General features: G+C 37.8%; 1 protein-coding gene and 1 long non-coding RNA gene across 2 annotated transcripts in view; one reads left to right on the top strand and one right to left on the bottom strand.

The window, feature by feature from the left end:
* Positions 1 to 27,814, top strand: part of akap6 (A kinase (PRKA) anchor protein 6) — a 157,913-nt gene that overhangs the window by 25,236 nt on the left and 104,863 nt on the right. Inside the window, exons 3-5 of the mRNA XM_065253813.1 lie at positions 15,685 to 15,936; positions 17,477 to 18,871; positions 26,748 to 26,870. Of these exons, the coding sequence (XP_065109885.1) occupies positions 15,685 to 15,936; positions 17,477 to 18,871; positions 26,748 to 26,870 (1,770 nt within the window). The remainder of the gene's footprint in view (positions 1 to 15,684; positions 15,937 to 17,476; positions 18,872 to 26,747; positions 26,871 to 27,814) is intronic.
* LOC141280942 (uncharacterized) lies at positions 9,906 to 12,226 on the bottom strand. Its single transcript, XR_012335284.1, has 4 exons — positions 12,088 to 12,226; positions 11,806 to 11,977; positions 10,671 to 10,843; positions 9,906 to 10,513 (listed from the first exon to the last, which is right to left on the bottom strand). It is a non-coding gene; the product is annotated as an uncharacterized lncRNA (long non-coding RNA).

Below are 27,814 nucleotides of genomic sequence, written 5' to 3'. Positions count from 1 at the left end.
TGAGAGAAAGGGTAACATATCAGACAGTATTAGAGCTTAGATCTGTCATACAGTTTATGACATCAGATCAGACACACATCAGTGATACACTGAAACAGACGCACACTTGTGATTCGCTTTGATTCATTGTGTTTAACATCAGCCACAAGCTGGTAAGAGGACGAATCTGACACGCTTGCAGTTTCTGACACCGGTAAGATAGTTTGAAATACTTTGTGTGTCTTTGCGTTTAATGTCATTTAAGTTGATTACCGCACGTCACATTTTAAGTTTAAAAATTTGAGAATTGAGGAGGGTTGTGTTTTATTCTGTAGGTTAATGTTGTGAAGAACTTTTCTGTGAAGAAGTTTGCATGTAACTGTGAATTATGTGGGAGTGTCTGTATTTTTTTTTGTCCATGTGCTCGGGTCATCAGTGCTTGAGGGTCACATGGTGTTAAAGGGCAGCTTTACACCTCTTCCATTGTCACTTTCTCTGCCCAGGTAACATGTTTACATGTTTTTAGATTATAGCAAACTTAAGTATCATTTGAATGAATTTTTGAAACCGATTTGTAATTTTGCATTACTGTATGTGTGGTGCGCTGTGGCCATGATTCTTTGCACGTTCTGAGCGCTCTAGCATAGTTGGCTCATGCATTACTGTTTATTTTTGATTCAGTGTGTCAGGAGACTTCAAACATGTTGGCAGTGCGTCTGACCTACATTCAAAGGTGCCGTGTTATTTTTGGTGATGGGCAGTACTGTAACTATGACACGGCTGGCCACAACTTTACTGTTTTGTTGTTGACAACATGGAGCTGCAGTTGCTTTGGCATGTTGTGCATGGTCCAGAATGCATATACTCTTACTGCAGGTCTTAATGCTTTCCTGTACGTTGGTTAGTGGTTAACAGAGATATGTTTTTGTGGTATCAATAGAAAGCAGGATGGCCGGTAGCTGAGAAAGATGGACTGTCATAAGTGGGAAAAACTTACTGGTGGAAATGCTCAGTTTATGTTGGGAATTATGTAATCCCAACTCAATCCCAATTTAAAAGTAAATAAAAGTTTGCATGAGGTCGAGTGTGTATTTCAGTGTGTGTGGGCATAAGGGAAGCAACTGTGAAAGACTTGTGACAGCTGAGCTGTCCTGTTGAGAGAGGAATCGGTGCCTTGCACAGGGTGAATGTGAAATGATTCAGTCACATACAGTGGATTTAAAAGAGCCCAATGATGCTTTAAAATGTATTTTGATTTCACTTAAACTTATTGAATTAGGTTAAGCAATATCAACTTGTTTTAGCAACTCATAAAACAAGTTAAAATTGCTTAACTTTATTAGATAAGGTGTAATGCACACTTTAAAAATATTGTCATGTTTTAGTTTTACTTTAACTTAAAGGTGTAGTGGAGGATTTTCTCGAATTTTAGAAAAGAACCACCTTCTCCACTTAAAAAAAAAAATGCAATTGCGCAACACTCCTTATTGACAACTAGGAGGACCAATAGTCTTGATGATCCACCCGGAAAAAGAAAATCCTCCGCAATACCTTTAATACAATTCTGATAATTTACTCACCCCCATGTCACCCGAGATGTTTATGTCTTTCTTTGTTCAGTTGAGAAGAAATGAAGTTTTTGGAGGAAAACATTACAGGGTTTTTCTTTATAGTTTCTATGCAGTTTAAAATTGGGCTTTAACTGATCCCAACCGAGACATTTTCGAAAAAAAAAGTACTTTTTAACCACAACTTTTCATCTTGCATTAGCCTTGAGATGCACCAGCGTGACCTTACGTATTACGCAATCACTTCAAAAGGTCACGCATGACGTACACTGTAAAAAATGTCCCTGTAAAATAACAGTAAAGAGCTGGCAGCAGAGACGCCAGCAGTATACTGTTATTTTTACGGTATTTATACGTAAAATGACTTTACGGTAGTAGTCTGTAAACCAGAAAAACTGTATTGTTCTGTATTTATATAATTTACAGTAAAGAGCTGGCAGCAGAGACGCCAGCAGTATACCGTTATTTTTACAGTATTCATATGTAAAATTAATTTACGGTAGTAGTCTGTAAACCAGAAATACAGAATACTTCTGTAGTCACACACTGTAAAATGTAATTTGTTGACTTTACTTAAAAAAACTTAGGAAACCGATTGCCTCAAATTTTTAAAGTAAAGTTGACAATCAATTTTTAAGTTGTTGTAGCTGAGAAGAAATGTGTAAGGACAACTCATATCATGGTAGTACACTTGAGTACAGTTAACGCAAAATCATTAGTTATGATGACAAAAAAAATTTTAGTCCAGACAACTCATGTCATGGTAGTAAAGTGAACTTAAAAATCATTAGCTCCCGTCACTAAGGAAATGTCAGTTCAGACAACTGAGTTATGTTCAGTTAGCAGTACTCATTAAGGCAAGTTATCCTTACAAGGCTAAGTGTTCACAATACTAAGGAAATCTTAGGAAACCGATTGCCTTAAAATATTCAAGTAAACTTTACTCAAAAGTTTTAAGTTGTTGAAACAAAGAGAGACAACAGTTTGAATGAATCAATGAAACACTTTATTTGATTGAAACAGAACAATACAGTGAACTACACATCCAATAAGAGAGAATTTGAATTTTGAAAAAAGACATAAAAACCCAACAAATCACACATTCAACCTTACACAAAACCAAGACCAGATGACAAAAAAAAATATATTTCCATCAATAACGTAGATACACCATAAATGTAAGTGTGTGTGTGTGTGTGTGTGTGTGTGTGTGTGTAAAAAACAAAGAACTTCACTACTCACTGCACAGTAGATTTTTGAGTGATTGAATTTTGGGCCTTAAAGGAACACGCAGACATTTTGGGTTTTTACCTTATTCACCGTATCCCCCAGAGTTAGATAAGTCCATACATACCTTTTTCATCTCTGTGCGTCCTGTAACTCTGTCTGACGTACCCATCGCTAGCTTGGCTTAGCAAAAAGACTGGAAGTAAATGGCTCCAGCTAGCATACTGCTCCAAATAAGTGACAAATTAACATTTTCCTATTTATATGTTGCGATTTGTATAGTCACAGTGTGTACAAATAACAAGGTCATATGAGACAGACATCTTTTAACAGTATACATACAGGAAACTATATTCTCAGATGAAGCACTGATACTTGGGCGGAGTGATTAGCACAACTCTCTCCTCACCAGGGGGCTTCTCTGGTGCTGCGAGCAAATCACTCCACCCAAGTAGCAGTGCTTTGTCTTCAGAGAATATAGTTCCCTGTATGTATACTGTTAGAAGATGGCTGTGTCTCATATGACCTTGTTATTTGTACACGCTGTGACTATACAAATCACAACATATAAATAGGAAAATGTTTGCGTTATTTTGTCACTTATAGGGAGCAGTATGCTAGCTGAAGCCATTTACTTACAATCTTTGTGCTAAGCTAAGCTAGCGGTGGGTGCGTCAGACAAAGTTACAGGACACACAGAGATGAAAATGGTATGTATGGACTTATGTAACTCTGGGGAATACAGTGAATAAGCTAAAAACCCAAAATGTGGGTGTGTTCCTTGAGGTGGGGTACCTTCAGGGATTACTGTTAGGATCTCAATGGAGGTGTTGGCCAGTTCAGGTTCATCACAGTCCTAAAAACACAATTACATGAGATATTATTACACAATTCCACATTGATATACAACCATGCATTTAGGTAGAAAACACAAAGCAGCCACTTTAGAAAGAAGGTTGATAGGTAGTCCTGATCAGGACCAATTGAGGGTATCTCACATCTGCTCATATTTACATCTGAAGAGGCATTAGCTGATGACAACAGTTAGCTATTCTACAATGTGATAACACAAACCTTGCACTCTATTGACAGTTCTGTAAAATGGATAAGCCATATTCAACAGGGAAACAACATATGAGAAGAAAAAATACCTACAATTCTAACAAGGCTTTGCTGTTGTCCCAGAGGACAGTTGACATTTTTGTACATAATCATTTCACTCTTACACTGGTCATTTGTGAGATTAGTAGAACCCTCTCATTAACACCTGAAGATGTGTACCATTAAACAAGCATGCAAACTGGTCAAGGGTTAAAAAAAGGTGAGAAGGGTATGCGAGGATGGTGGGGGAGTGGGTCATATGACGGATTCTTTTATGCTTGCTGCTAACAAAACATCCTACCCTAATGGAAGCTTATGAAATGTACCCTCCGGCTAGTTTGACACATTATTGAGACCTTATTGAGTTAGCCCTACCATTTGTTCCAAAAACGTGATAGAACAACACCTCCAATGTTTTTGTTGTAGCGAGATATTTTAAGACAACCTTTTTACTAGTAAGTCACCATTGTTTGTTTGACCCATAATGCATTATGGACCGTGACGTAGACCGGTCCAAGCGCCGCTACAAACAAAAGGCAAATAAACTATAACATTATCAAGTAAAGCGATTACCTCAATTAGCGAGCGAAATGTCTGCCATTCAAGCCTTTCCAATTTGAGCCTCAACATGCCGTAAACACGGAGGAAGGTATATTTCACTCGCTAACTGAGGTAATAGCTTATCTTGATAACGTTATAGTTAATTTGCCTTGTGTTTGTAGCAGCGCTTGGAGCCATCTACATCAGTCCAGAATGCATTATGGGTAAACATTTCTTAAAATATCGCTACAACGAAAACATTGGAGTGTTCATCTATCACGTTTGTGGGGCAAAACGTTAGGGCTAACCCAAAAAGGCTAATTTGTTAAACTAGCCAGAGGTCCTTTTAACTTAAATTTCCAATAAGCATAACCTATGCATTACACATTGTACTGAGCAGTAGGGCTGGGCGAGAAATCGACTGCGATTCTCATGCGCATTTCATCAGTAAAGCTGGCTCCGTGATTAATAGTAAATCACCATCACCTGCTTTCAGGTGGAGCAGCATTTACTACACAGAGCCGTATTTCACAGAGAAGCTCGGCAAAATCTCATGCATTATCAGAGGTGAAATTTCACGATTACGAACACGATTTTGCCTAGCTTCTCAGTAAAATACGGCTCTGTGTAGTAAATGCTGCTGCATTTGAAAGCAGGTGATGGCGACTTATTACTAATCATGAAACCAGCTTTACTGATAAGATACGCATGAGTATTGCAGTCAATTTATGGCCCAGCTCTACTCTACTACTGTGCAGTTTGCATTGCATGTCGAAATTGCATATGGCATATATGAAAATAATAGGCCACTTTTATGACACTGTTGTTTCCAAATCTGGAGGTGCTGTGGCATTTGCAATGCATGAGTTGTGACCCCTCTCGGCCATAGGGATGCTGCGGTGACAGAATTTTCCCACCGGTTAATCGGTGCGTGACAACCCCGATGATACCGGTTTCACAGGGTGGGAGGGGCTTACTTTTTTAATTTGAATTAGATGCAACTGTTTAAATGCAGCGCTTGCGTAGGCTGTCTTAAAGGAATAGTCTACTCATTTTCAATATTAAACTATGTTATTACCTTAACTAAGAAGAGTTGATACATCCCTCTATCATCTGTGTGCGTGCACGTAAGCGCTGGAGCGCGCTGCGACACTTCGATAGCATTTAGCTTAGCCCCATTCATTCAATGGTACCAATCAGAGATAAAGTTAGAAGTGACCAAACACATCAACGTTTTTCCTATTTAAGACTAGTAGTTATACGAGCAAGTTTGGTGGTACAAAATAAAACGTAGCGCTTTTCTAAGCGGATTTAGAAGAGGAACTATATTTTAATGTGGAATAGCACTTTTGGGAGTACTTCGACTCGGCGCAGTAACACCCTCCCTCTCCCATTATGAGAGGGAGAAGGGGAGCGGACTTTTCAGGCGAGTCGAAGTACTCACAAAAGTGCTATTACGCCATAAAATATAGTTCCTCTTTTAAATCCGCTTAGAAAAGCGCTACGTTTTATTTTGTACCACCAAACTTGCTCATATAACTACTCATCTTAAATAGGAAAAACGTTGATGTGTTTGGTCACTTCTAACTTTATCTCTGATTGGTACCATTGAATGAATGGGGCTAAGCTAAATGCTATCGAAGTGTCGCAGCGCGCTCCACCGCTTACGTGCACGCACACAGATGATAGAGGGATATAGTTAGTTAAGGCAATAACATAGTTTAATATTGAAAATGAGTAGACTACTCCTTTAAATCTCATATGAATTTGCATGCAATGCGAGCGCAACAGCTGGTTTAATTAAGTGCTTGAGTCAATGTGCACAGGTACTTCAGAACCTGCCAGTCCCAAGGAGAGCATCCGGCTACTCCTCTATAATGGGTTGCTTGAATGATGGGTTTATTATTATTTGTAATGAAAAACGCAACAACAAAACGATCTCGCTTACATTAAACATCATATATGTATATTATAACAAAAATGAGTAAGCATACGGCTTCTGCCATCGTCTGGTCAGTCGCTCGCCTCACACACTCTGACAGGAATAAATGAAATCTGACACCGGCTGCTCTGTGATAATGCGCGTTCAGCTCTGCTGAATTCAGGCAGAAGACACATTCATGTTTGCTGTCTCTAACGAAACTAAATGATTTAATTACAAAAAAATATCAAAACGACGGTGAAAGACGGTGTCGCGGTGGGCAAGTGATCTAACCGGTAAGAGGCTGACACACTGGTAATCACTGTTACACCGACTATCGCGACAAGCCTACTCGGCCACTGTAAACTAGCACCTGAAACTACTTACAAAGTATGTCTTGAAGAAGTCTTTGTTCTCATCTCCAAGGAGGATGGGAAGGCCACGGAGGACTGCTGTTCACTTAGCAGTAACATCTGTATTCTGAAAGATAATTTCATACATAGCACCCATAAATGGTCAAGGACCATCAATTAACAGCTCTGAAAATACAATGTGGTTACACTATTTTGCTGACACCATTAAATCATTAATGTGCATGAGAAACTTACCCCCAGTGCGATTTGATGATGCAAATACGCCTTAAGTATCTGGCCGGTACATCCACCCTTGGACTTGAAAATGTCAAGACAGCGAGGAGTTGTTTGTCCAGTTCTTTGAAAAACTCGATTTTGAGGTTTTTGCTGGTTAAGCGAAAGAACTCTGACAGAACCTAAAGAAACAGACAAATGAGCATTTAATGAAGTCATTTTGGATGCGTTTTAATAACAAATCACTAGGTCACACTGGCCAGAAAACTAGTATTACACAAACCTCGAAAATGAATATATTACTGCAACTTGTGCATCCAATCAGCTCTAATGAACGCTTTCTTTGTAAGGCATAAAGGATACATGTATGTATATTGCCCTGCTACTCATTCCATTACAACAGGCTATCTGAATATAACAAATTGTATATGTATGTATTTTATGCTTAGAATTAGTCAAGGGGGTTGTATGGTTATTTGGTTCATATCATAACTTTCTATTCAGAAAGTTTCATTAATTGTGCATAATGACATGTGCAGCAACTGCATAGGTTTAGTAATCTAGTATTTTTCAGTAATGCAGTTATTTTGGGAAAATTTTAAATAATTGCAGGCTGAGTTGAGGTGCCCTTAATTTTCTGCTTGGGCCAAAATGTTAAATAAATATAACCTTTATTATTTTAAAATCACAAAAATACCAAATGCCCTTTCAATAGAAAAATATATCCCACCTTTAATATCGGAGTACATTAACAGTAAGTTACAAACCTTGAGCGGGAGCGTGAAGTGCACTTCCTGCTTGGCAGTCTCTGCATTAATGCTAATGTTAAAAACAGAAAAAAATATTTGAATCTCAAAATTAAAAATCGAATGAATATATCGTCGCTGTCCGATGAAAATCACGTATGTTCATTTTGCCGATTTTGAGATTTTTTTGACAGATTGAATGTCCAGGTTCATTTCCGTATACAGTATGCGTCACATACCTAAATGGCCAATGAAAACTTGTGAAATCATGTCATCTGATTTTCACGTATACCCATTTGGTGTCAAAGCTGTCAATCACGCCGCATATCTTCCACCTGTGAAGCATCTCGCCGGTCTCGTAAAGTTTCATCGAAGCTCAGCACTGGATATAGCCGAATAAACATGACAATGACTTTCCTTCATCGAGGTAAACGTTTCCCCCGGACACCAGACGAACATCTAGGAGTAACTTAATTACGGTAGGACTGTGCAAACAAAGTATCTGTCTAGCATTGGTGTTATTTACGCTGGGGATGTCCCCACCACTTTTTGAAAGCATTTGGTTAAAATGTCCTGAAAAATCAAGCGATGCTTAAGACTGGTTTTGTGGTCTAGTGTCACATATGTTGCGTTGTATGCTTATGGTGTGTTTTCTTGTACATATGTAATGAAATTCATTGTAATCATTGACTAAAAGCGCTGCTGTTTTCTACGGTTTGGTGCTTTGGCACTGTTCGGTTGAGCTGGTGTTGTAGGGACTGTTACATGTGTGCAGTCGACATTGTTGAGGGTTTTATGCTGAGTATTTTCTTGTTGTTGACTAGCCTACGCTATGCCCATTTTTGATGCGCCGTTATTCAATATTTTTCCTGTCCTGCAGTAATGTTTTTATCTGATCTTTTGTCCCCACCACTTTTCAACACAAACTGACGCCCCTGCTGTGTAGCATTACCATGTCAGTGTATTGATTCATTGTCCCTTCATAGTTTGCAAGAGACATTTAATAAATGTATAATTAATATTAAATAAAGTAAGCGTATTTAACTAAGACGTAGGCTATTTAATGAACTGAGCATATTCATCTGTCAATACGAAACGCGACTTGGCCATTCTAATTAATGATCGGAAGAACGCGTATCGATCACAGTTACTGTAAAATATGCACGCATGTCCATTTAAACTCAATTTGGGTCAAATGTGGATTATATCATTACACTGGCAAGAATATGGTTACATGTAAATATGCCGTACCAAGTATGACAATGCTACATTCAACTGCTTTTGATATACGGTGTTTTTTTTCACTTTCTGAAAAGTAAACGTTTTGGACATACGTGAGTTTTATCGGGCAGCGACGATATGAATATTCTGATCCAGACCTCCTGCTTAACAGCTGAGCTAGCAGATAAGTTAAAGTTTTACTGTGCCATCGCCAGTTATAGCCGATGCACGCAACAGTTAAAAAGCACATTGCATTTGGCGATATGAATTCATATTTACAGTTTAAGAAATTTGAGATTTACAAGGTGGGACAATGACAAGGTGGTTAGCTAGCTTTAGCTTAAACCTTACCTCACAAACAAAACTCAACTCAGAACATTAACAGAACATAGTCCTGAATTTACTAAATTGTAGAAATACATTTAACCTACAAACAGACTGAAGTATTACATACATGGCCTCTCCAAATTAACATTTTGCATGCTCTTACCTTCAAACCAAATCCAGACAAACGTTCTTTTGCCGCGTGATGGTTCAAATCCAACGTCTCAGGAGGAACTGCGCATGTGCAATCTCTTCTTCGTTGATTTGTATTGGCGGTTGGCATCCAGCATGGTGCATTACCGCCACCAAGTGTTGGGAGTGTGTGGAGACACTCATACTTCTCAAGTAAAGGTTACTTAAGTATGATAAGTTTAATTACTCTCCTCACCAAAATGCTGTGTCAACTTATTGTAAGCTAGTAGAGTCAACAAATTATGGAGCAACTAGTTATGATCACTATTTATTTTTAAGTAAAGTTAGCTATTACATTTTACAGTGCACTGTTAAATAATTTCACAGTCTAATAAAGTAAAAAATAAATGCATTTTTCTGTGATTTATTTAGAAACTAAAATAATATTGTTTAGGTTTAAAGTAACAACCTAAACAATATTATTGTAATTTCCAAATAATCACAGAAATATGCAGCATTTTTTAAATAACATAAATTTAGTCTCTAAAAATTCTTCATTGATATTTAAAATATCATTCTCCCATGAACTTGCCCAATGAATTCCCAGGGCTAAAGACAACTGCTTAAGATATGCATTATTGTGAATATTATGCAAAATAAGCAACAAAAACTTTCAAATCAAACACCTTTATTTCAAAGAGAAATGTCAATGTCAACATGAATACAAAAAAGGAAAGAAAATAAATCCTGTTGGACAATGTTGAAAAAGCTTTCTAGTAGTAAACAGAAACAGTAGTTTCTTGCTTTAGACTATGGCAATAAACGTACGTTCTTAAATTGCTCGTCAGAGACTGCCCCTAATCCTAACCAAATGTGAAGGGCATAACCTATAGTTTACTTTTTGAAAACATACCTAAGGCCATTTTGAAACTATTATAGTACAGTAGAACATTTTGTCAGGATGTATCAATAATAAGCATAAAAAACATTTAGGATGAAACCGTATAGGCACATGTGCCACTGCAAGCTAGACTTGCAGGTTACCTCTTAAAATTGTCCTGTGAGGTAGGTTTGTGTTTTTACATCTTAGTTCTTGTGGATCCAGAAGAGACGATCATCACTTTAGTAGCCGCTGTTCCTCTCTGCAGCATTATTCCAGTGCTGCCACTGTCAAAGAACAAAAAACAATCATACTCATAAATAAACTAAACAATCACGAATGTAAAGTATAAACTCCAAGCAAATGCTTATAAAGTTAAAAATACCAGTATAATTGTGGCAATGCCAGACTGTCAAAAAAATGAGAGAAAGATTATATACTCACCGATCTATATGAAGTTCCATTAAAAAGTCAAGGAGATTCTTCAGTAGCATGGCCACGTGTGTATTTAACTGCAGAAGACAACTTCTGGACGATCACACCTTTCTTCTTAGAGACAATCTTGTCTGATGATTTTGTCATTTGTTCCTCTCTCTTGATTTATATCAATGAAGTGCCTAAATCAAAAGCAATTAATTGTTTTTTTGTCTTTCGTCATTGCACAAATTGAGTGGATTTAAAGGAATAGTCTACCCTTTTGCCATATTAAACTATGTTATTACCTCAACCTAGACAAAGTAATACATACCTATCTTTTTTCAATGCGTGCACTGTACAACATGTTGTGAATGTGTTAGCATTTAGCCTAGCCCCATTCATTCCTATGGTACCAAACAGGGAAGCCACCAAACACTTCCGTGTTTTCCCTATTTAAAGACTGTTACATGAGGAGTTATACCAGTAAGTATGGTGCCACAAAATAAAACTTTTTTTTGGTACCATAGGAATGAATGGGGCTAGGCTAAATGCTAACACATTCACAACACGCTGTACAGTGCACGCATTGAAAAAAGATAGGTATGTATTAATTCGTCTAGGTTGAGGTAATAACATAGTTTAATATGGCAAAAGGGTAGACTATTCCTTTAATGACATCAAATGGAATTATAATAAAGTCTATAGACCGTTTCAGCGGTAACAACATAAACAAGCCGCTGTCGCGGTCCGCACGTAACTTCCGGTAAACTCCGCTAATAATAAATAACAACAAATTCTTTAAACATAGTTTATTTATATAACAAGCAAACAAAACAACACATAGATTACCTAGGAAACCAAAACATTTGTTATTTTCGACGAGGCATTTGTTCAAGAGATCAGTTTAGCAACCAGTCAGACCATTAAAAAAACGAAACCGGAAGTAAGGTTCGGATCCAGACGTGTATCACGTGCGTCCGATGAAACCATCTATACCCTGTGTGTGTGTGTGTGTGTGTGTGTGTGTGTGTGTGTGTGTGTGTGTGTGTAGGTGTTGAGGCTTGAAATGTACAGTACTAATTCCATTTTATGCATAAAATACAAACACATTAATTTAATTGTATATATCTATATAATGATGGCAGGGATTGAAGGGGTTTACCTCTGAATGAATTCCAGAGGGCAGGCTGTCTCATCTTGATACTGAAGGCTGAAAATGTAGTAGGTTGCAAACATAGCAGCAAGTCCAATTGCAAATGTTGGTGTGATGCCCTCAGAGCCCTTAAAGGTGATCATCCAACCCTTAATTGTGACTTGCCTTGTTGCACTTGAAACTTAACAACATGGAAATACTTGTTACCTTGTGTAAACATTTGTAAACTTAAGATGAATGGATAAAATATACAATGTGTCTATCAATGATTCTAAATTAAATGTATATTACCAGGTATCAGGCGAGGACTTGCAGGAAGACTGAGAGTTGTCTCAACGTCAGCTGCAGTGGCAGATACCTGAAGGGAACAAATACATTATCCTTACCATAATAAGATTTTTAAGAAGAAAATTTATAAAAAGGACAATAATTAGTAAACACTAGGTGGAATGTAACCAAGACGTGAACGAGGTACCTACAATCAAACTTCTAAATAGATTTGACATTCAAAATTTAAAGGGTAACAATTTATTTTTTTAACTCCATGTTGTCACACGTAGCTTACATGCAGCTTCCTTTGAGCCAAAAAAATATTTACACCTCTCTTTTTACATATGTAGTAGTACTCCCACAAACTAGTACACACATTGCATTCACAAAGAGTCCAGAAAGACAATATTTTCACACCAATTTGGCGTTTAAAAAGAAAAATGCAAAGCCTTGACTATTCAACTTTAACCAAACTACAATTAGCTTTATTTTCTTGTTAACTGTTTGTAAAACACTTTTCATTTAAAGTCGACACAAACAAAATAAAACTCACCAAAACCATCTTGGATAGTCGATGTTCAAATAATCCTATGGTTTGGTTAAAGAAAATTTTTTAATAAGTGTTGTTTCTCAAATTCAGAAGTAGCCTACGGCTAACTTTATACCAAAATTAAACAAAATACCACTCAAAAGTAATATTGTTTTGGCTATTCAAATCTAAGCCTCACTGTTCAATGACATGTTTAAATCCCTAGCAAGAGAAGCTTCTATCAGTTGATATCAAGCATTTTTGGCAATATGAATAAGATTTGAATTACCGTTTCATTTGTAGATGCAAGACCCGATGAATTTGATGAAGAACACTTGAGAATGTGCAGCACGTCATCTCAATTGTACGTCCTCTTCTGGAAAATCTCCAATCCAAATAATGGTTCCCGAAATTCCATCCAGGGGTTAATGACAAATTACTTCTGTATTTTTTTAAAGAAAATTGACCAAAAGCAAAAGGCTAGCCTCAATTTATAAAACTAATATTGCTTCTGACCGTGCTCCAAATTCCCCAGTCAACATGCATTTTCGAGAAAATACTGTATTGTCCTGTAATTTAAAACATCAACTTACTGTTGAGGGCCTCTGTCTTGTTGCTCCAATTTAAGCAGCCCACAATGCATTGCTAATTACAGTACTAAACTGTTTAACATGAAAACAGTATTTTAGTGTTGAAAATTGGCTGTAAATTTACGGCAATTGCTTACAGTGTATGCGAAACTACGCCCCAGTGGAGAAAGATGACCGTTTCGACGTTGTTGTATGTGGAATGATATTAATTCATGTTTTTGTGCTTAAAATGGTTCGCAAGTGTGCATTTCACATATGTAAATCTCAGTGCTAGTGCAAGAATAGAAGTTATGATTAAAAAGTACTTTTTTGTGAAAATGACGATTGTTTCACTAGATAAGACCCTTATGCCTCGGTTGGGATCGTTCAGAGCCCTTTGAAGCTGCGTTGAAACTGTAAACTGTTGTGTTGAGGTCCACTATATGGAGAAAAGTCCTGGAATGTTTTTCTCACAAAACTGAATTTCTTTTTAACTGAACAAAGAAAGACAGAGTGAGTAAATTATCAGGATTTTTTATGAAAGGGGAGTAATCATTTAAATAAAACTTGTTTTATAAGTTATGTCGACTTATCACTAGTGAAAAACTTAAAGTAGTAGGTTCAACTGACTTGCGTTACCAATTTGATTAGACTTGCATGCAACATATTTTTTACATTGTAGTGAAAATTTAAAATAGTAAATTGAAATGACTTGTAAAGCCAAACAATTTAAGGCAGCAAAAATTGTATACAGTGTGGCTTAAGTGTCAAAATACTTTCTGGGCTTTTTTGCTTGTAGGTACACTATAATGGTAGTATTGCTGTGTAATGTTTGTAATCCATAACATAAAACCTACAGACAGTGGCATTTAGATAAGCATCTTATGTTAGCCTAGTCAGTGATGTCATCTTCTAAAATAATGTACTGCACCCCGCACCTTCTGCTGAATGATTTGAAGCACAGCGACAGTAAAAGAAAATCCCTGTAGACCCAGTGACCCATGTGCTCTTTACGGTTTGACTTTCACATCAGCTGAACCAGAAATCCCCAAATATACTCATGAGTGATTTTATATTCATAAAAAGCCTCAGTCATCAAAATACAGCACAACTAGAGCTGTTTGGCACCGAATACTATTAAACAAATAAGTGAAAAGATTAAATAAATGAAATTATAAAACTGAACTAGGGGTGCTTAACGATTAATCGCGATTAATCGATAGCAGAATAAAAGTTTTTGTTTACATCATATATGTGTGTGAACTGTATATAATAAATTATGTATATATAAATATGCACACATGCATGTATAATGATAAGAAAAAAAAATATTTATATATTAGGTATTTATATTTATATATAATATAAATTATAAATAAATATACAAATGTATATACACATGTAAACATTTCTTAAAGGAACAGTATGTAGGATTGTGGCCAAAACTGGTATTGCAATCACAAAACGTGTGGCTAAAACTGGTACTGCAATCACACAGCTGGTGGCCAATATACCAAACGACAACATAAACATCAGTTGAGGGCTGCAACTCCACTTTTTAAATGACAATATCCTGGCCAGACCGCTGTTGTGAGTGATATAAGTATTTGAAATGAAAATTATTTCTTAATGTCTAGTGACATTTTAGGGCCATTTAATGATTAATTGATATAAATTTCTTACATACTGTTCCTTTAAATATATACATGCATGTGTGTGCATTTATTTATACAAAGTTATTATATACAGTTCACACATATATATGATGTAAACAAAAACTTTTATTCTGCTATCGATTAATCGCGATTAATCGTTAAGCACCCCTAAACTGAACAATAACATTTTTGTTGAAACAACCAAAAGTGAGAAGCAAACATGTCAGCAGTGTGCAATCATTTTAAAATGCACAAGAAAGATTTTTAATCAAATGGTTTCTGCTGCCAAAAATTTGGTGCATCCCTATTGATGATTTAGATGGCTAAGATATCAGAAATATTGATATTTTCTGCATGAGGTTTTCTTGGGCAAGTGATTGTGAGGTGATTTCGAAAGAAAACACAGGCAACGTTGTAAATTCAGTGGTATATTCTGAGATCCTCTGTATTATTCACATCTCATGTGAAAATGACTCAAATATCTCTCATGACTTGTGACTGCTGATATCATGTTTTGTTGTCTGGTTGGATACCTTGACTTTTTGCAAACGTGCAGTTTCTTTTAGGATTCGTCACAGTTTTTGGTATGCATGATCCAAAAATATTCTGTTGAGTAAATCCATTTTGCTCTCCAAGATAAGTGTTATATTTGTAGTTTTTGCATCGTTTTGCATCTGTTTAATTTCTGAAAATCACAGTTACTTACTGATGATACTCTCTTAAATGTCAACAAATGGATTTGTCTTAAATATCCTCCAGGAGTGGTACAGTAGATAGCTCATTACCAGAGGGGGAAGTGTTTGTATTGATTTCGTATTGAATGTCACTAGAAAAGCATCCTCATTTGATGACGTCTCTCTTTTAGGACATCTGTGAAGATATATCCGATCATGTCGAGCAGGTCCACGCCCTGCTGGAGACCGAGTTCTCCCTGAAGCTCCTGTCCTACTCTGTGAACATCATCGTGGACATCCGCAGCGTTCAGCTCCTCTGGCATCAGTTACGAGTCTCTGTTCTCGTTTTGAAAGAGAGACTCCTGCAGGGCCTTCAGGACTCCAACGGCAACTACACCCGCCAGACCGATATACTGCAGGCCTTCAACCAGGACCACGACGAGGTCTGGAGAACATCACAGCACCCATTTAGTTATTTGTCATGCAATATCCAGCTTGGAGCGAACAACAAACTTACATTCTGTATCCTGCAGCAAAGTCATTCATATTGGGAAAGTAAAAATGTCAGTTAAATAATATTTAAATTACATTTTTACTTTCCCAATATAAATATAAGCAGAGTCAATAGTACTATAATGCAAGATCAGAATGGGCTAACAATTGTAGTACGGATGCAAGCACCGAGATATCGGCCTATAATTGGTATCGGCAAATAAAAGCATTTCTTTCCACTATCAGCCATCAGCCGATTGTTTAAAACAGCTAATCATTAGGACAGATCATATCCTGACTTAATATAAAACAAAGAGTAAAAAGTGGAGATGCATCAATATATCGGCCTGTAATTGGTATCAGCAAACAAAATAATTTCCCCACTATCAGGCATCCTCCGTCTGTTTAAAACAGCTAATCATTAGGACATATTATATCCTGACTTAATATAAAACAAAGAGTAAAAAGTAGAGATGCACCGATATATCGGCCTGTAATTGGTATCTGCAAACAAAATAGTTTTCCCACTATCAGACATCGGCCGATTATTTAAAACAGCTGATGATGAGAACAGATTATATCCTGACTTTATTTAAAACACGGAGTAAATAGTAGAGATACACCGATATATCGGCCTATAAACAGTATCGGCAAATAAAAGCATTTTTCCCCACTATCAGACACCAGCTGATTGTTTAAAACAGCTGATGATCAGGACAGATTTTATCCTGACCTCATTAAAACAAGGAGTAAAAAGAACAGATGCACCGATATATCGGCCTGTAATCCATATCGGCAAACAAAATAATTTCCCCACTATCACACATCGGCCGATTGTTTATAACAGCTAATCATTACGACAGATTATATCCTGACTTAATTTAAAACAAGGAGTTAAAAGTAGAAATGCACAGATATATCGGCCTATAATCGGTATCGACAGAATATATCCTGACTTAATTTAAAAAAATAGAAAAAAGCTTTTACTCCAATATATTGGCCAATAATCGATAACAGACAAAAACAGATTATATTTATGGCCGATATATCCTCTCAATCAATAGAGAACAGGAAAATGTAATGAATTTGAGCTCTGTGTACATCACTAATTTAATGTTCAATATTAATAGGCATTATATGAAAATCTTTATCGGCGGATATCAGTCTACATAATCGGCTATCAGTATCTATGGAGAAAAAAATTGATATTAGTGCATCTCTAATAAAAAACAAAACTATCGGTATCGGCAGATGTTAATCTGAGTAGTCGAATATCGGTATCGGTTCATCCCACACCTCACTATGTGTGTATCTACTCATGTATCTACTGTTCTAACTAAAGATGATGTGGATTACATTAAATGAGCTTCTTTGCTTTTTGGTTTTAACTACCAAGAAAAGTGCAGCTTGAATGTTGTGTGATATTGAGGTGCTATGCGAAATGGTTCTTCCATGAAGATTAAAGATGTTTTTGTGATCTCTTATTATCAGGCTCGACTGGACACTCTGACAGAAGTGGATGACTCTGGTCAGCTGACCATTAAGTGCAGCCAGGACTACTTTTCTCTCGATTGTGGCATCACTGCTTTTGAACTGAGCGACTACAGCCCCATCGAGGACCCAGAAAGTCGAGGGCTACGCTCCCTTTATCCCGAGCTGGAGCAAGACTTTCCGGAGCTCCTTCAGAGCGTGGATCTTCTCAACATCGCGGCCTCTAGGCAGAACCAGGTGTCATCATCCGCAGAAGAACCTGTAAGCACCTCAAAACCCGAAGAGACAATCAGTGACCCCGCTATTGGGGACAACGCACCAGCTACAGCCATGCAGGGTGTGAGCCCACAAAGTGACAGCAACATCGGCCTTTCCAAGCGCCCCCTTCAGGGCGGATTTAGAAGTGACGCGTCACCCACACAGCCCTTGCCCAAGAAGCCTATGTATCTAGAGGGCGATGGGGAGACGAGGTGGTCTTCACCCCTGCAGTACCAGGCTGATATGAGCAGAAGCACACCCTCCCTTTTGGACCCACCGGATCGTTCGAAGTTCTGGCTGGAGTTGGAATCGGCGTATCCAGGCAATGCCAGTCAATCTTTTGAAAGTCTGCATGCCACTAACAGATGCAACTTGCAGATAGGTTTCAAGAGACCCTCTGTGCCTGGTGAGTCCCAAATTCCCCTCGAGAGACGCTCGTCTGAGGGTTTCCACACGCACAAGCGCTCAAGTACGAACTTAAAGGCTTCTGAAGCCAAGCAGGCGTACAGCGACTCCTCCAGCCCAGCACCATCTTCAGGAGAGGACATCTCAGATCACGACACACAAGAAATGTCCTCCAGCCCCGATGATCGCGCTCCCACCACAAGTTCTCTTTGGATCACGCACAGAAGCGTTTTGTGCAACACGTCGGGCAGCCCCAAAGAGCGTTGGTATGGCTCGGATGAGTTCCTCGCTCTTCCCGCGCAGCTTAAAAAGACAGAGATGCTAGCGATGAAGTTGGAAAGCCTGGCTCAGGCACTTCCGCAGAGATTCCCGCAGGAGTCCATACAAGATGTAGACGACTGGGAACTTACTGAAGTCAACCACGAATGGGAGAGCGGTGATGATCTCGTCCTTCACCCCTACAGGAAACCTTTCACAGCGGGGCGGTTTTCACCGACTTCTTCGAGCGACGTGGCTCCCTCTGTGGATGAAAGCATCGAGTCGGGACGCATCAGTGACCTGCTGTCAGAGAATGAAGGGGCGAGGAGCACACCCGAATCCAGGGGAAGAAATGTAATAGCTGGGCGGCCCGGCCCACCAAAGATGATCCTGCAGTGCACGCCGCTGATAGAGAAACTTGTCGAGGACATACAGCACCAGGACAACTATCATGATGTTTGGGGAAAGATAGAGGTGAGACATTGCATCTTATTACTCGCTTAGCTTACTACCTTCTGCACACTACATATTGTAGCTGTTAGTATGCCAACAATTTAAACACACCTAATCGCTCAACATCTCTAAATGAGCAACCCGCTCTATAATAAACCCAATACTTAAACCTACATTATCATCATTGCGCCTCATATCTAATTTGAAAGGGATATAATCATTAAGGAAGTAATTTGTATGCCTTAGTCTTTATTTACAAAGAGGTGCCAACCCATACGTGTCAGTATACTAAGCGGTTATTAAAAACAGCTGATAACTCATGGGGTAATGAACTAACACGCCACCTCAGTCTTTCAATGATGTTCAGAGCTTAATGAACAGGATTGAAGCTCTCGAACCCTCTTCAGTCCCTCGACTGTAATTAAATGATTAGCTGCATAATTAAGAACATGCAGTCATGTCTGTAAAGAAGCCGACACTTCAAAAACCCAAACATTTCAGATTTTCATTCTTTAAACTGATCGACACATATGTGAGCATAGATATAGATATGTAAAAAGGTATATAGATATATAAGTATTACTTTACACATGCAGTTAATATGCATTCTGTCTGCCTGCTGTGACTTTTTATGATTTGATTCATTTACTGTACAGTCATTTAGTGTTTGCACTGCAGCATCAGAGATAAAGACATGTTGTCTCCATCTAGTGGTTAAATGTAAATATGACAATGATCTGTACAGTACTACAGTACAGGTATAGTATATATTTTTAAAAAGACACAATTATAGGTGCATACAATTCATGCATTAATTACAAGAATTCAATTCGATGCAAATGTTGTACAGCTATACATCTATTCAATTCTGCAAATCAGCACTTTTTATAAAATAAGCAAACCATTGTTTCCAACAAAATCCTACAGGTGTTTTAATAAAATTAATTTTAATAAAATTGTGTATTAGTTGGAAACTTTATTTAAAATGTCACTATTTAAATGATTTATTTGATCTTACACTGTAAAAAGTAAAAGTTGGATCTACTTAAAAACAAAATACTTTAATTGTTTTATCAACTTGAATTTTCTTGCTTTAGGTAAGAATTTTAAGGTATTTTTTTTAATTACTTGAATTGGTAAATTTTTTTTAGCGTTTTTCACTTAAAATTTGTACTTAATGTTATAAAATTTTTGTTAAATAGGTTTTACCAGTTGAAGTTGTTTTTTTAATTAATCCAACTTTTACTTTTTACAATGTATAGATTAAGGCAGTGGTTCTCAAACTTTTTTGGCATGCCCCCCATGTATGATGAATCCCTTTATGTCCCCCCCCCCAAAGAAATTTAGGACGTAAAACATTCCAAAACTTAAAATTTGAATGAAACAAAACATTAAATTATACCGTGCTGTTGGTTAGTAGCCATATTTTTCTGAGATTTTATTACTCAGAATTTACAATAAATAAATGTATTTTATAACGGCCCCCAGTTTGAGAACCACTGGATTAAGGAATTGCATTAGTAGCAGTTGTTATAGTTATTGGTAACTATAATTGTAATATCTACAGTATTGTCTTAGAAACAATATTTATTTGTTAATATTAGGGATGCATCGATACCGATACTTGTATCGGGTATCGGCCTCAATACCACATTTTCTAAAGTACTCATACTCGTTAAAAGTCCCCCAATACCTGGAATCAATACCACGGTCTGAGAAATGTGTATGTTTGAGCGGCGTGTAAGGGGTTAATGCCTCTTGTGTTGTCCAAAGAGGCAGAGTTTACAACAAACTGAAAAACTAGTCCTTTGTTTTTTTTGTTAAATTATATGACTAAAGCTGTTACCTGTAAATTTAAATCATGTTTTTTATTAAGTACTCTGTATCGGTATCGGCAAGTACTGAAATGCAAGTACTCGTACTCGTACTCGTATTCCAAAAAAGTGGTATCGGTGCATCCCTAGTTAATATCTTCACTATAAAAATGGCTGGGTTATTTTTGAACCATGTTGGGTAAATATTGGACAGAAAACACAGCTGGGTTAAAATTGACCCAATGCTGGATTTTAACTTAAGTGTTTGTTTATTATAATCCATGGTAGCATAACAACAACCAAAAATTGGGTCATTTTTAACCCAGCATGTGTTTTGTCCAATATTTTCCCAACATGAGTCAAAAATAACCCAGACATTTTTAGAGTGTTGTACATTTATCCTGATTTACGACCAAAATCATTAGGACAAAACATTTTTGTGCTTGGATAGTGCAGATTAAGGGGCGGTATTATCCCCTTCTGACATCACAAGGGGAGCCAAATTTCAATGACCCTTTTTTTCACATGCTTGCAGAGAATGGTTTACCAAAACTAACTTTGATCTTTAAAAAAAAAATGTGGTCATAGAAGCACTGGGGACCCAATTATAGCACTTAAACATAGAACATTTTTTAGATTTTCATGATATGTCTCTTTTAATCACAATCATGACCTATATTAAAGCACTTTTAAAACTTTTAAATGTCCTCTCATCAGTCCTTACTGCTCATGAACTCCAAACATGGTAATTATGCCAATCACATGTGATGGAGGCGAATGTCCAGCCAGTGGCGGCTCGTGACTGCTCATCCAAGGGGCGCTAATTCAAAATAAGTGTTTGTTGCGTCATGTGAATCATGTGCATCACGTGTTTTGTCAAAATAAGTGCCTGTGCACACGCGTCAAAACCATTTATGATAAAAGAGACGCTCACGTTCACAAAATACACGCAAGACACTCCCTTAACAGTAAACTCTGATTATGCATGAGATTATGCGAGTATCTGGCAAACGCGAGCATCTCTTTTATCATAAACCCTTTAGACACGTGATGCACATAGGTTCACTCAATGTGCCGAACACATATTTTGAAATTTTGAAATTACCAACCACACACATGACGGGCTACATACATGTTGTGACAAACTTCGCATGAGGCCCTCGATAAAAGAAGTCACCGGCCGCTACTGTGTCCAGCAGAGGGATCTATGAAGTGTGTGCGTAAGTGTGTGTGCATAAGTGTGTGTGTGTGTGTGTGTGTGTGTGTGTGGTAAACTCACTGGACCGGGTGGAGGCAGGCTGCACATCCACCTGAGATGATGCGTGTCACAGGAGGAGGTGATTGATTACATTAGTATTCAGCTGTTGGAGATGACTTCATTCTCATAGCAACAGACAGCTGGCAGCTGAAGCCTCTTTCTGAAGACGTCTCAGGGGTTTAGTCATGTGTGAAGCCACCAGCCCATCTTTCTCTTCTCCTGGTGTTTCTCTCTCTCTCTCCGTCTCACACTCCATCTTTCATTCTGTGCATATGCAAGTTTAACTTGTACCTTTCTCTCAAGAATCAAATAGTTTTATTGGCATAGTAAAAAGATGCGTTAAAGCATAGAAATATTCACATATAAACAGATACACAAATCTCTCTCTCTATGTTTTTTCTTCATCCTTCTGAGGGTGTCAGTCGCTATCTTTATCTCTCCTTTTCTCCCTCACTCCCTGTATCTATTTTCATCTCTCTTGGTCTCTTTCTCAACCTCACTGTCTCTATCTTGCCCCCTCTCTTTGTCTATATACATTTCAAGTTCAGTTAAGGATGCTTTTTAATTTGCCACCACAAAATCTGTACATTTTTATAGCCAAAGCATTTACAGTCTGGCTGCTAGTCTCTCTCTCTCTCTCTTTCTCTCTCTCTCTCTCTTTTTTTTCTAGTCTGTTCCTCACAAAAACACATGCATGGCTTCAGAGAGGCTGGAATATAGCGCCTATATATTACAGATAATAGTCATAAAAATTAAAATTATTATTGTCTCTAATAGGGTCTGACGGCTGCAATCACTGTGAAGTGGTCATTCGAAAAAAAAGAGCCGTTCCTTTTGTTTCATAGTAAAAATAACTTCTGACGGGTTTCAGAAAGACTTCAGGCCGACTAAATGCAATTTGTGGTGAACTATTTTTATTAGAGAGACGACTTACACCATGATCAGCCGTTTGGTTTCATATGGCAAGTAGTTTAAATCTGAATTTGGCTGCAATGAACCCTTATCGTGTCTCACCCATGAGCACTTGGTGTTTTTTTCTCTTTCTATCTCTCATTACTTTAGGGCACGAGCTCTCGTTCTCTCTTCCTCCGCCTGTAATACACACACAAACAGGTCTGTGACAAGCTCTATTAATGCCGTGACCAGCGGCTACATATTCATCTGATGTGAGAGCCGTATCAATGCACGAGATGAGGGTGAATCGCACGACGTCCCCGGTAGGGGAATAATTTAGCAGCAGTGTCTATTGATCTCCATTGACCGCCACAGTCTTGCAGAATTACTCTGCCCTGTATGATCCACCAACAGAGCTGTATAGAGATGCATTAGAAACCACAGATCTGGTTAAGCCGGTCTTTGCAACATGGTAGCTTTTCATGGACTGAGATGGTCTGCTTTGTCTATTCAACATGCCCGCTATTTGGTAAACCATCTTGGATTAGCTAGAAACCATGAAAAATAGATAAAATGTTTTGCTCATCCAAATTTTAACTTAGCATACTTATTCTGCCAGTAAAGGCTGTTTTCTGCAGGTCCAGGTTTTGAAATGGCATTCACACAGACCTCTTTACCTCTCCATCATTTAACTTTGAACGCACAGCCAATCTCAGCCACTTCAAAGCTCATCCGCAGTGGTGAAGGCCAAACAGTTGATAAAATATGGGAGTTTTAGTCAGTGTCTGTGTAGAGGTCATCTGTATTAATATCTTAGATTTTTGCCAATGTTAGATAATGAGCAGGAAAAGGCTGCATGTTGCATTTGGGTGAGCCTGCATCTGTGTGTGTTAGAGTAAAATGATGGCATGTTTTTACTAGAGATGCACTGATATATCGGCCAATAATTATCAGTCGATAAAAGCACTTTTTTGGCTATCGTCCGATAGTTTAAAAACAGCAGATAGTTATGGACGATAAATCCTGTCAATCAGAAGAACAGGAAAATGCAATGAATTTGAGCTCTGTGTATAGAAAATGTAAAGAAACATCACTAGTTTAATGTTCAATATAAACGGTCATTATAGGAATAAAGAAAATTTAATCTTTAGAATTTATCAATAAAAAAAGAAAAGAAAATATCAGTCTGAGTAAATTGTCTACACTGTAAAATAATATACGTAGCATTTTTGACACACACACACACACACACACACACACACACACACACACACACACACACACACACACACACACACACACACACACACACACACACACATATATATATTTATGTTACTTTAACTTAAAAAAAACACACACACACACACACACACACACACACACACACACACACACACACATATATATATTTATGTTACTTTAACTTAAAAAATTAAGTTAAACATTTTCAACTTGATTTTATAAGTTGTGTCAAGTTTTCACAAGCCAAAACTTTAAATAGTAGGTTGAATTGACCTGCAAAACCAAGTTGTTTAAAAGGGGACATACCATGAAAATTGTTGTTGAAATATTTAAAGCAACACTATGTAGTTTTTTTACCTTTAAATAATGTCTCTAAAATTATTTCAGTGATAGAACAACTTTTAACTGGATAAATTGTACACTGTAAAAAATACTTTGCTGCCTTAAAATTTTTTGTTGAATCAACTTGGATTTACAAGTCATTTCAACTAACTATTATTTATCTTGACTAGAGATGAGTTGTTATAACTACAGGTGAGTTGTTATAACTTATAAATTTAAGTTGACTTTTCTCAACTATATTTTATAAGTTGTGACAACTCATCTCTGTTGACATGACTTGTAAATCTGAGTTGATTTAACAAAAAAATTTAAGGCAGCAAAGTATTTTTTACAGTGTACTGTTGCTGCAACCTGAGCAGCCTCCTAGCTGCTACAAGCACACTCTGAAAGTAGCGGTGGAGGGTAGGAAACAGAGCCCCTTCCCTCCCCCTGCCTGCAGAAGAGTGTCTGATACCAGGCACTGTTGCGCTTTTCAACCACATGAGGGAGCTGTAAGTCATTTTTTACATGGAAACTACATAGTGTTGCTTTAAGAAACACAAACAAAGCATATCAAATGGTATAAAAACAAGTATTTAAAGGGGACATCTGACTTTTTCCATGTTTAAGTGCTACAATTGGGTGATAAATGTGATAAAGAACGACCCAGTAACTTAGTTTTAGTAAACCATTTTCTGCAAGCATGTAAAAAAATAGGTAATTGAAATTTGGCTCCCTTTGTGATGTCATAAGGGGATCTTATAGTAATAATACCGCCCCTTAATCTGCAACTATCCAACCAAGGCACTGCCATTTAGTGCAGAGAGAGAGAAAAAGATAGAAAATAATTGACAGCACAATGGAGTTTCAAGCAGTGGCAGCTCGTGACTGCTCATCCGAGGGGCGCAAATTCAAAATAAGTGTTCGGGGTCTGGTGTGTTGCTCGTGTTTTCAAAATATGTGTTTGTTGCGTCATGTGAACCATGTGCATCACGTGTTTTGTCAAAATAAGTGCCTGCTGCACACGCGTCAAAACCGTTTATGATAAAAGAGACGCTCGCGTTCACAAAATACACGCAAGACACTCCCTTAACAGTGAATTTTGATTATGCATGAGATTATGAGAGTATCTGGCAAACGCGAGCGTCTCTTTTATCATAAACCCATTAGACGCGTCTTCAGCAGGCACTTATTTTGACAAGACACGTGATGCACATAGGTTCACCCAACGGCAGAACACATATTTTGAAATTACAAACCACGCACGACGGGCTACATAAATGTTGAGACAAACTTCGCATCGTGCGCCCTCGAAAAATTAAGTCACCGGCCGCCACTGATTTCAATTTTAACTAACCACCATAATTGTGATCAGTGTTTGCATTTCATCAGCTCATTTGCATTTTAAAGGACACACCCAAAGCAGCACATTTTTGCTCACATCTATAATGTGGCAATTTTAACATGTTATAATAAATGATCTAATGGGTATTTTGAGCTAAAACTTCTGAACTTCGAATGTATTGTGCGAATACCAAAGATTTATTTTTTATAAAGTATTGTGAAATGGCCTCTTTAACTTCATGCTGAATGTTTTTTACATTGTATCGGTGTAAAAAAATTCAATATTGGTGCATCTCTAGTTTTTAATTAACTATGTCTTGATCTCAGTAATTTAACATCTGGCTTAACAAAAATAGCTAATCCAAAACCAACTTCTTATCATTTTACTCAAGGAGCCATCAAGAGAAAAACATGATTGGTTGTCACGTATATTGTGATCAATCATGAAGTTTTAAAATGTTTGGAAAGCCACAGCAAAGCTCTTGTACTAAATAACAAATAACATGGGCAAGCATTATGATACCTATCTGATGCTCTTTATAAAGTATGAAAGCTGCTGGTCACTGAATTTATGTTTTGAAAAAAGCAAAATTAGGATAAATTATGAGAGAGTAAATGATGACAATGTGTCATTTATTTTTGTGTTAACTGTCTTTTTTACAAACAGTATTAGCCGTAGTTTTGCATTCGTTCAGCAGATGGCAGTGTTTACACACCATCCACATGAATGCACGACCGGCCTTCTTCTAAAGCAATTCAGGCACATCAAGGGCATCTTCACTGTGTGACATTCCCTCAAGCACTGTGTGTGCTTTTGACAAATGCAAAACTTTTATCAGTTCATCAAACCTTATCTGAAGAGTTTTTCGTGAAGCTCTGTTTGTTGTGTTGGTGTAACAGGAATTTGTCGGTTCAGCTTCTCATAACACTGCTGGGGTTTTACGTTTTCAAATTTCCTGTTGTGTCAAATGACGGATCTGAAAACGGCCGCGTGTGTTTTTTGTGTGTGATGATCTCGCAGGGTTTCGTCAGCAAACTGGACGAGTTCATCCTCTGGCTGAGAGATGCTTTGGAAACCACCGAGAACTGGACGCCGCCCAGAGCAGATATCCACAGCCTGAAGCTTTACCTGGAAACACATCTCGTAAGTCAATGTCTGTCCGTCAATATCTTCATTTATAAACTCACTTGTGGTTTCCCACAAACTTTATTGCCCCCTAGGTGACATAATTAAGATATTTAAGAGATGTACACCCACCGCATTATTGTGAATCGGTACCGTGTTAAGATCATCCTGTGTGTGTTTATCCGTCAGTCTTGCAGGAGGAAAATCACATAGCGTTTATAGTGAGGGGCTTCACTCATTTTTATTGATTTCAAGAGCCGGGTCAGACACTCTGTGTTTCTCATCCAGCATCAGGGGGCTTCAGGATGCCCTCACAGGTTTAATGTGCGAGCATTAAGACCAGCTGGCAGGTGTGAAGCGGGTGCGCATGTGTCTGTTTGTGGGCATATGTGTGTGCGTCTGTGAGCACAGATCTTTCCGGATCCCATGGGAGAGACGTTAGGAGGAGAGAGAGAGAGAGAGAGAGAGAGAGAGAGAGAGAGAGAGAGAGAGAGAGAGAGAGAGAGGATTTCTTTATAAGGCATTGAGAGATTGTGAAATGAAACAGCTATTGATTGCGCTGGGTGGCGGATCCAGGTCTCTGAATCACATTAATGACACACACACAAACAGACGCACACACACACGCACACACACCAGCATCCACTGGCAAATGAGACACGGAGACAAGAGACCTCAGTCACAGAGATAGTGAGATGTGCCATGGCTTTCCACCATACAAACATTAAAACCATTCTTTACCCATCCATTAGTAAAGCACACAGTGAAACCATGTGACGTCCTAAAATAAGCTTACCCTGAATAAAAGCATCTAAAAAGGACATTTAAGCTATAAAAAGACCTTTAGACTTCATTTTAACAAACTAAAGATGATAGAGAATGGTCACAGTCTTTTTCTGTGTAGCTAAAGGACTTGTGAGTAATCTGGATGTTTCCCAATCCACTGAGGGGGTATCATACTA

Source organism: Paramisgurnus dabryanus, chromosome 17, assembly GCF_030506205.2.
Source record: "Paramisgurnus dabryanus chromosome 17, PD_genome_1.1, whole genome shotgun sequence".
Classification (NCBI taxonomy): Eukaryota; Metazoa; Chordata; class Actinopteri; order Cypriniformes; family Cobitidae; genus Paramisgurnus; species Paramisgurnus dabryanus.
The sequence above is the reverse complement of the archived record's forward strand: the minus strand, read 5'-3'. Positions and strand labels throughout refer to the sequence as shown.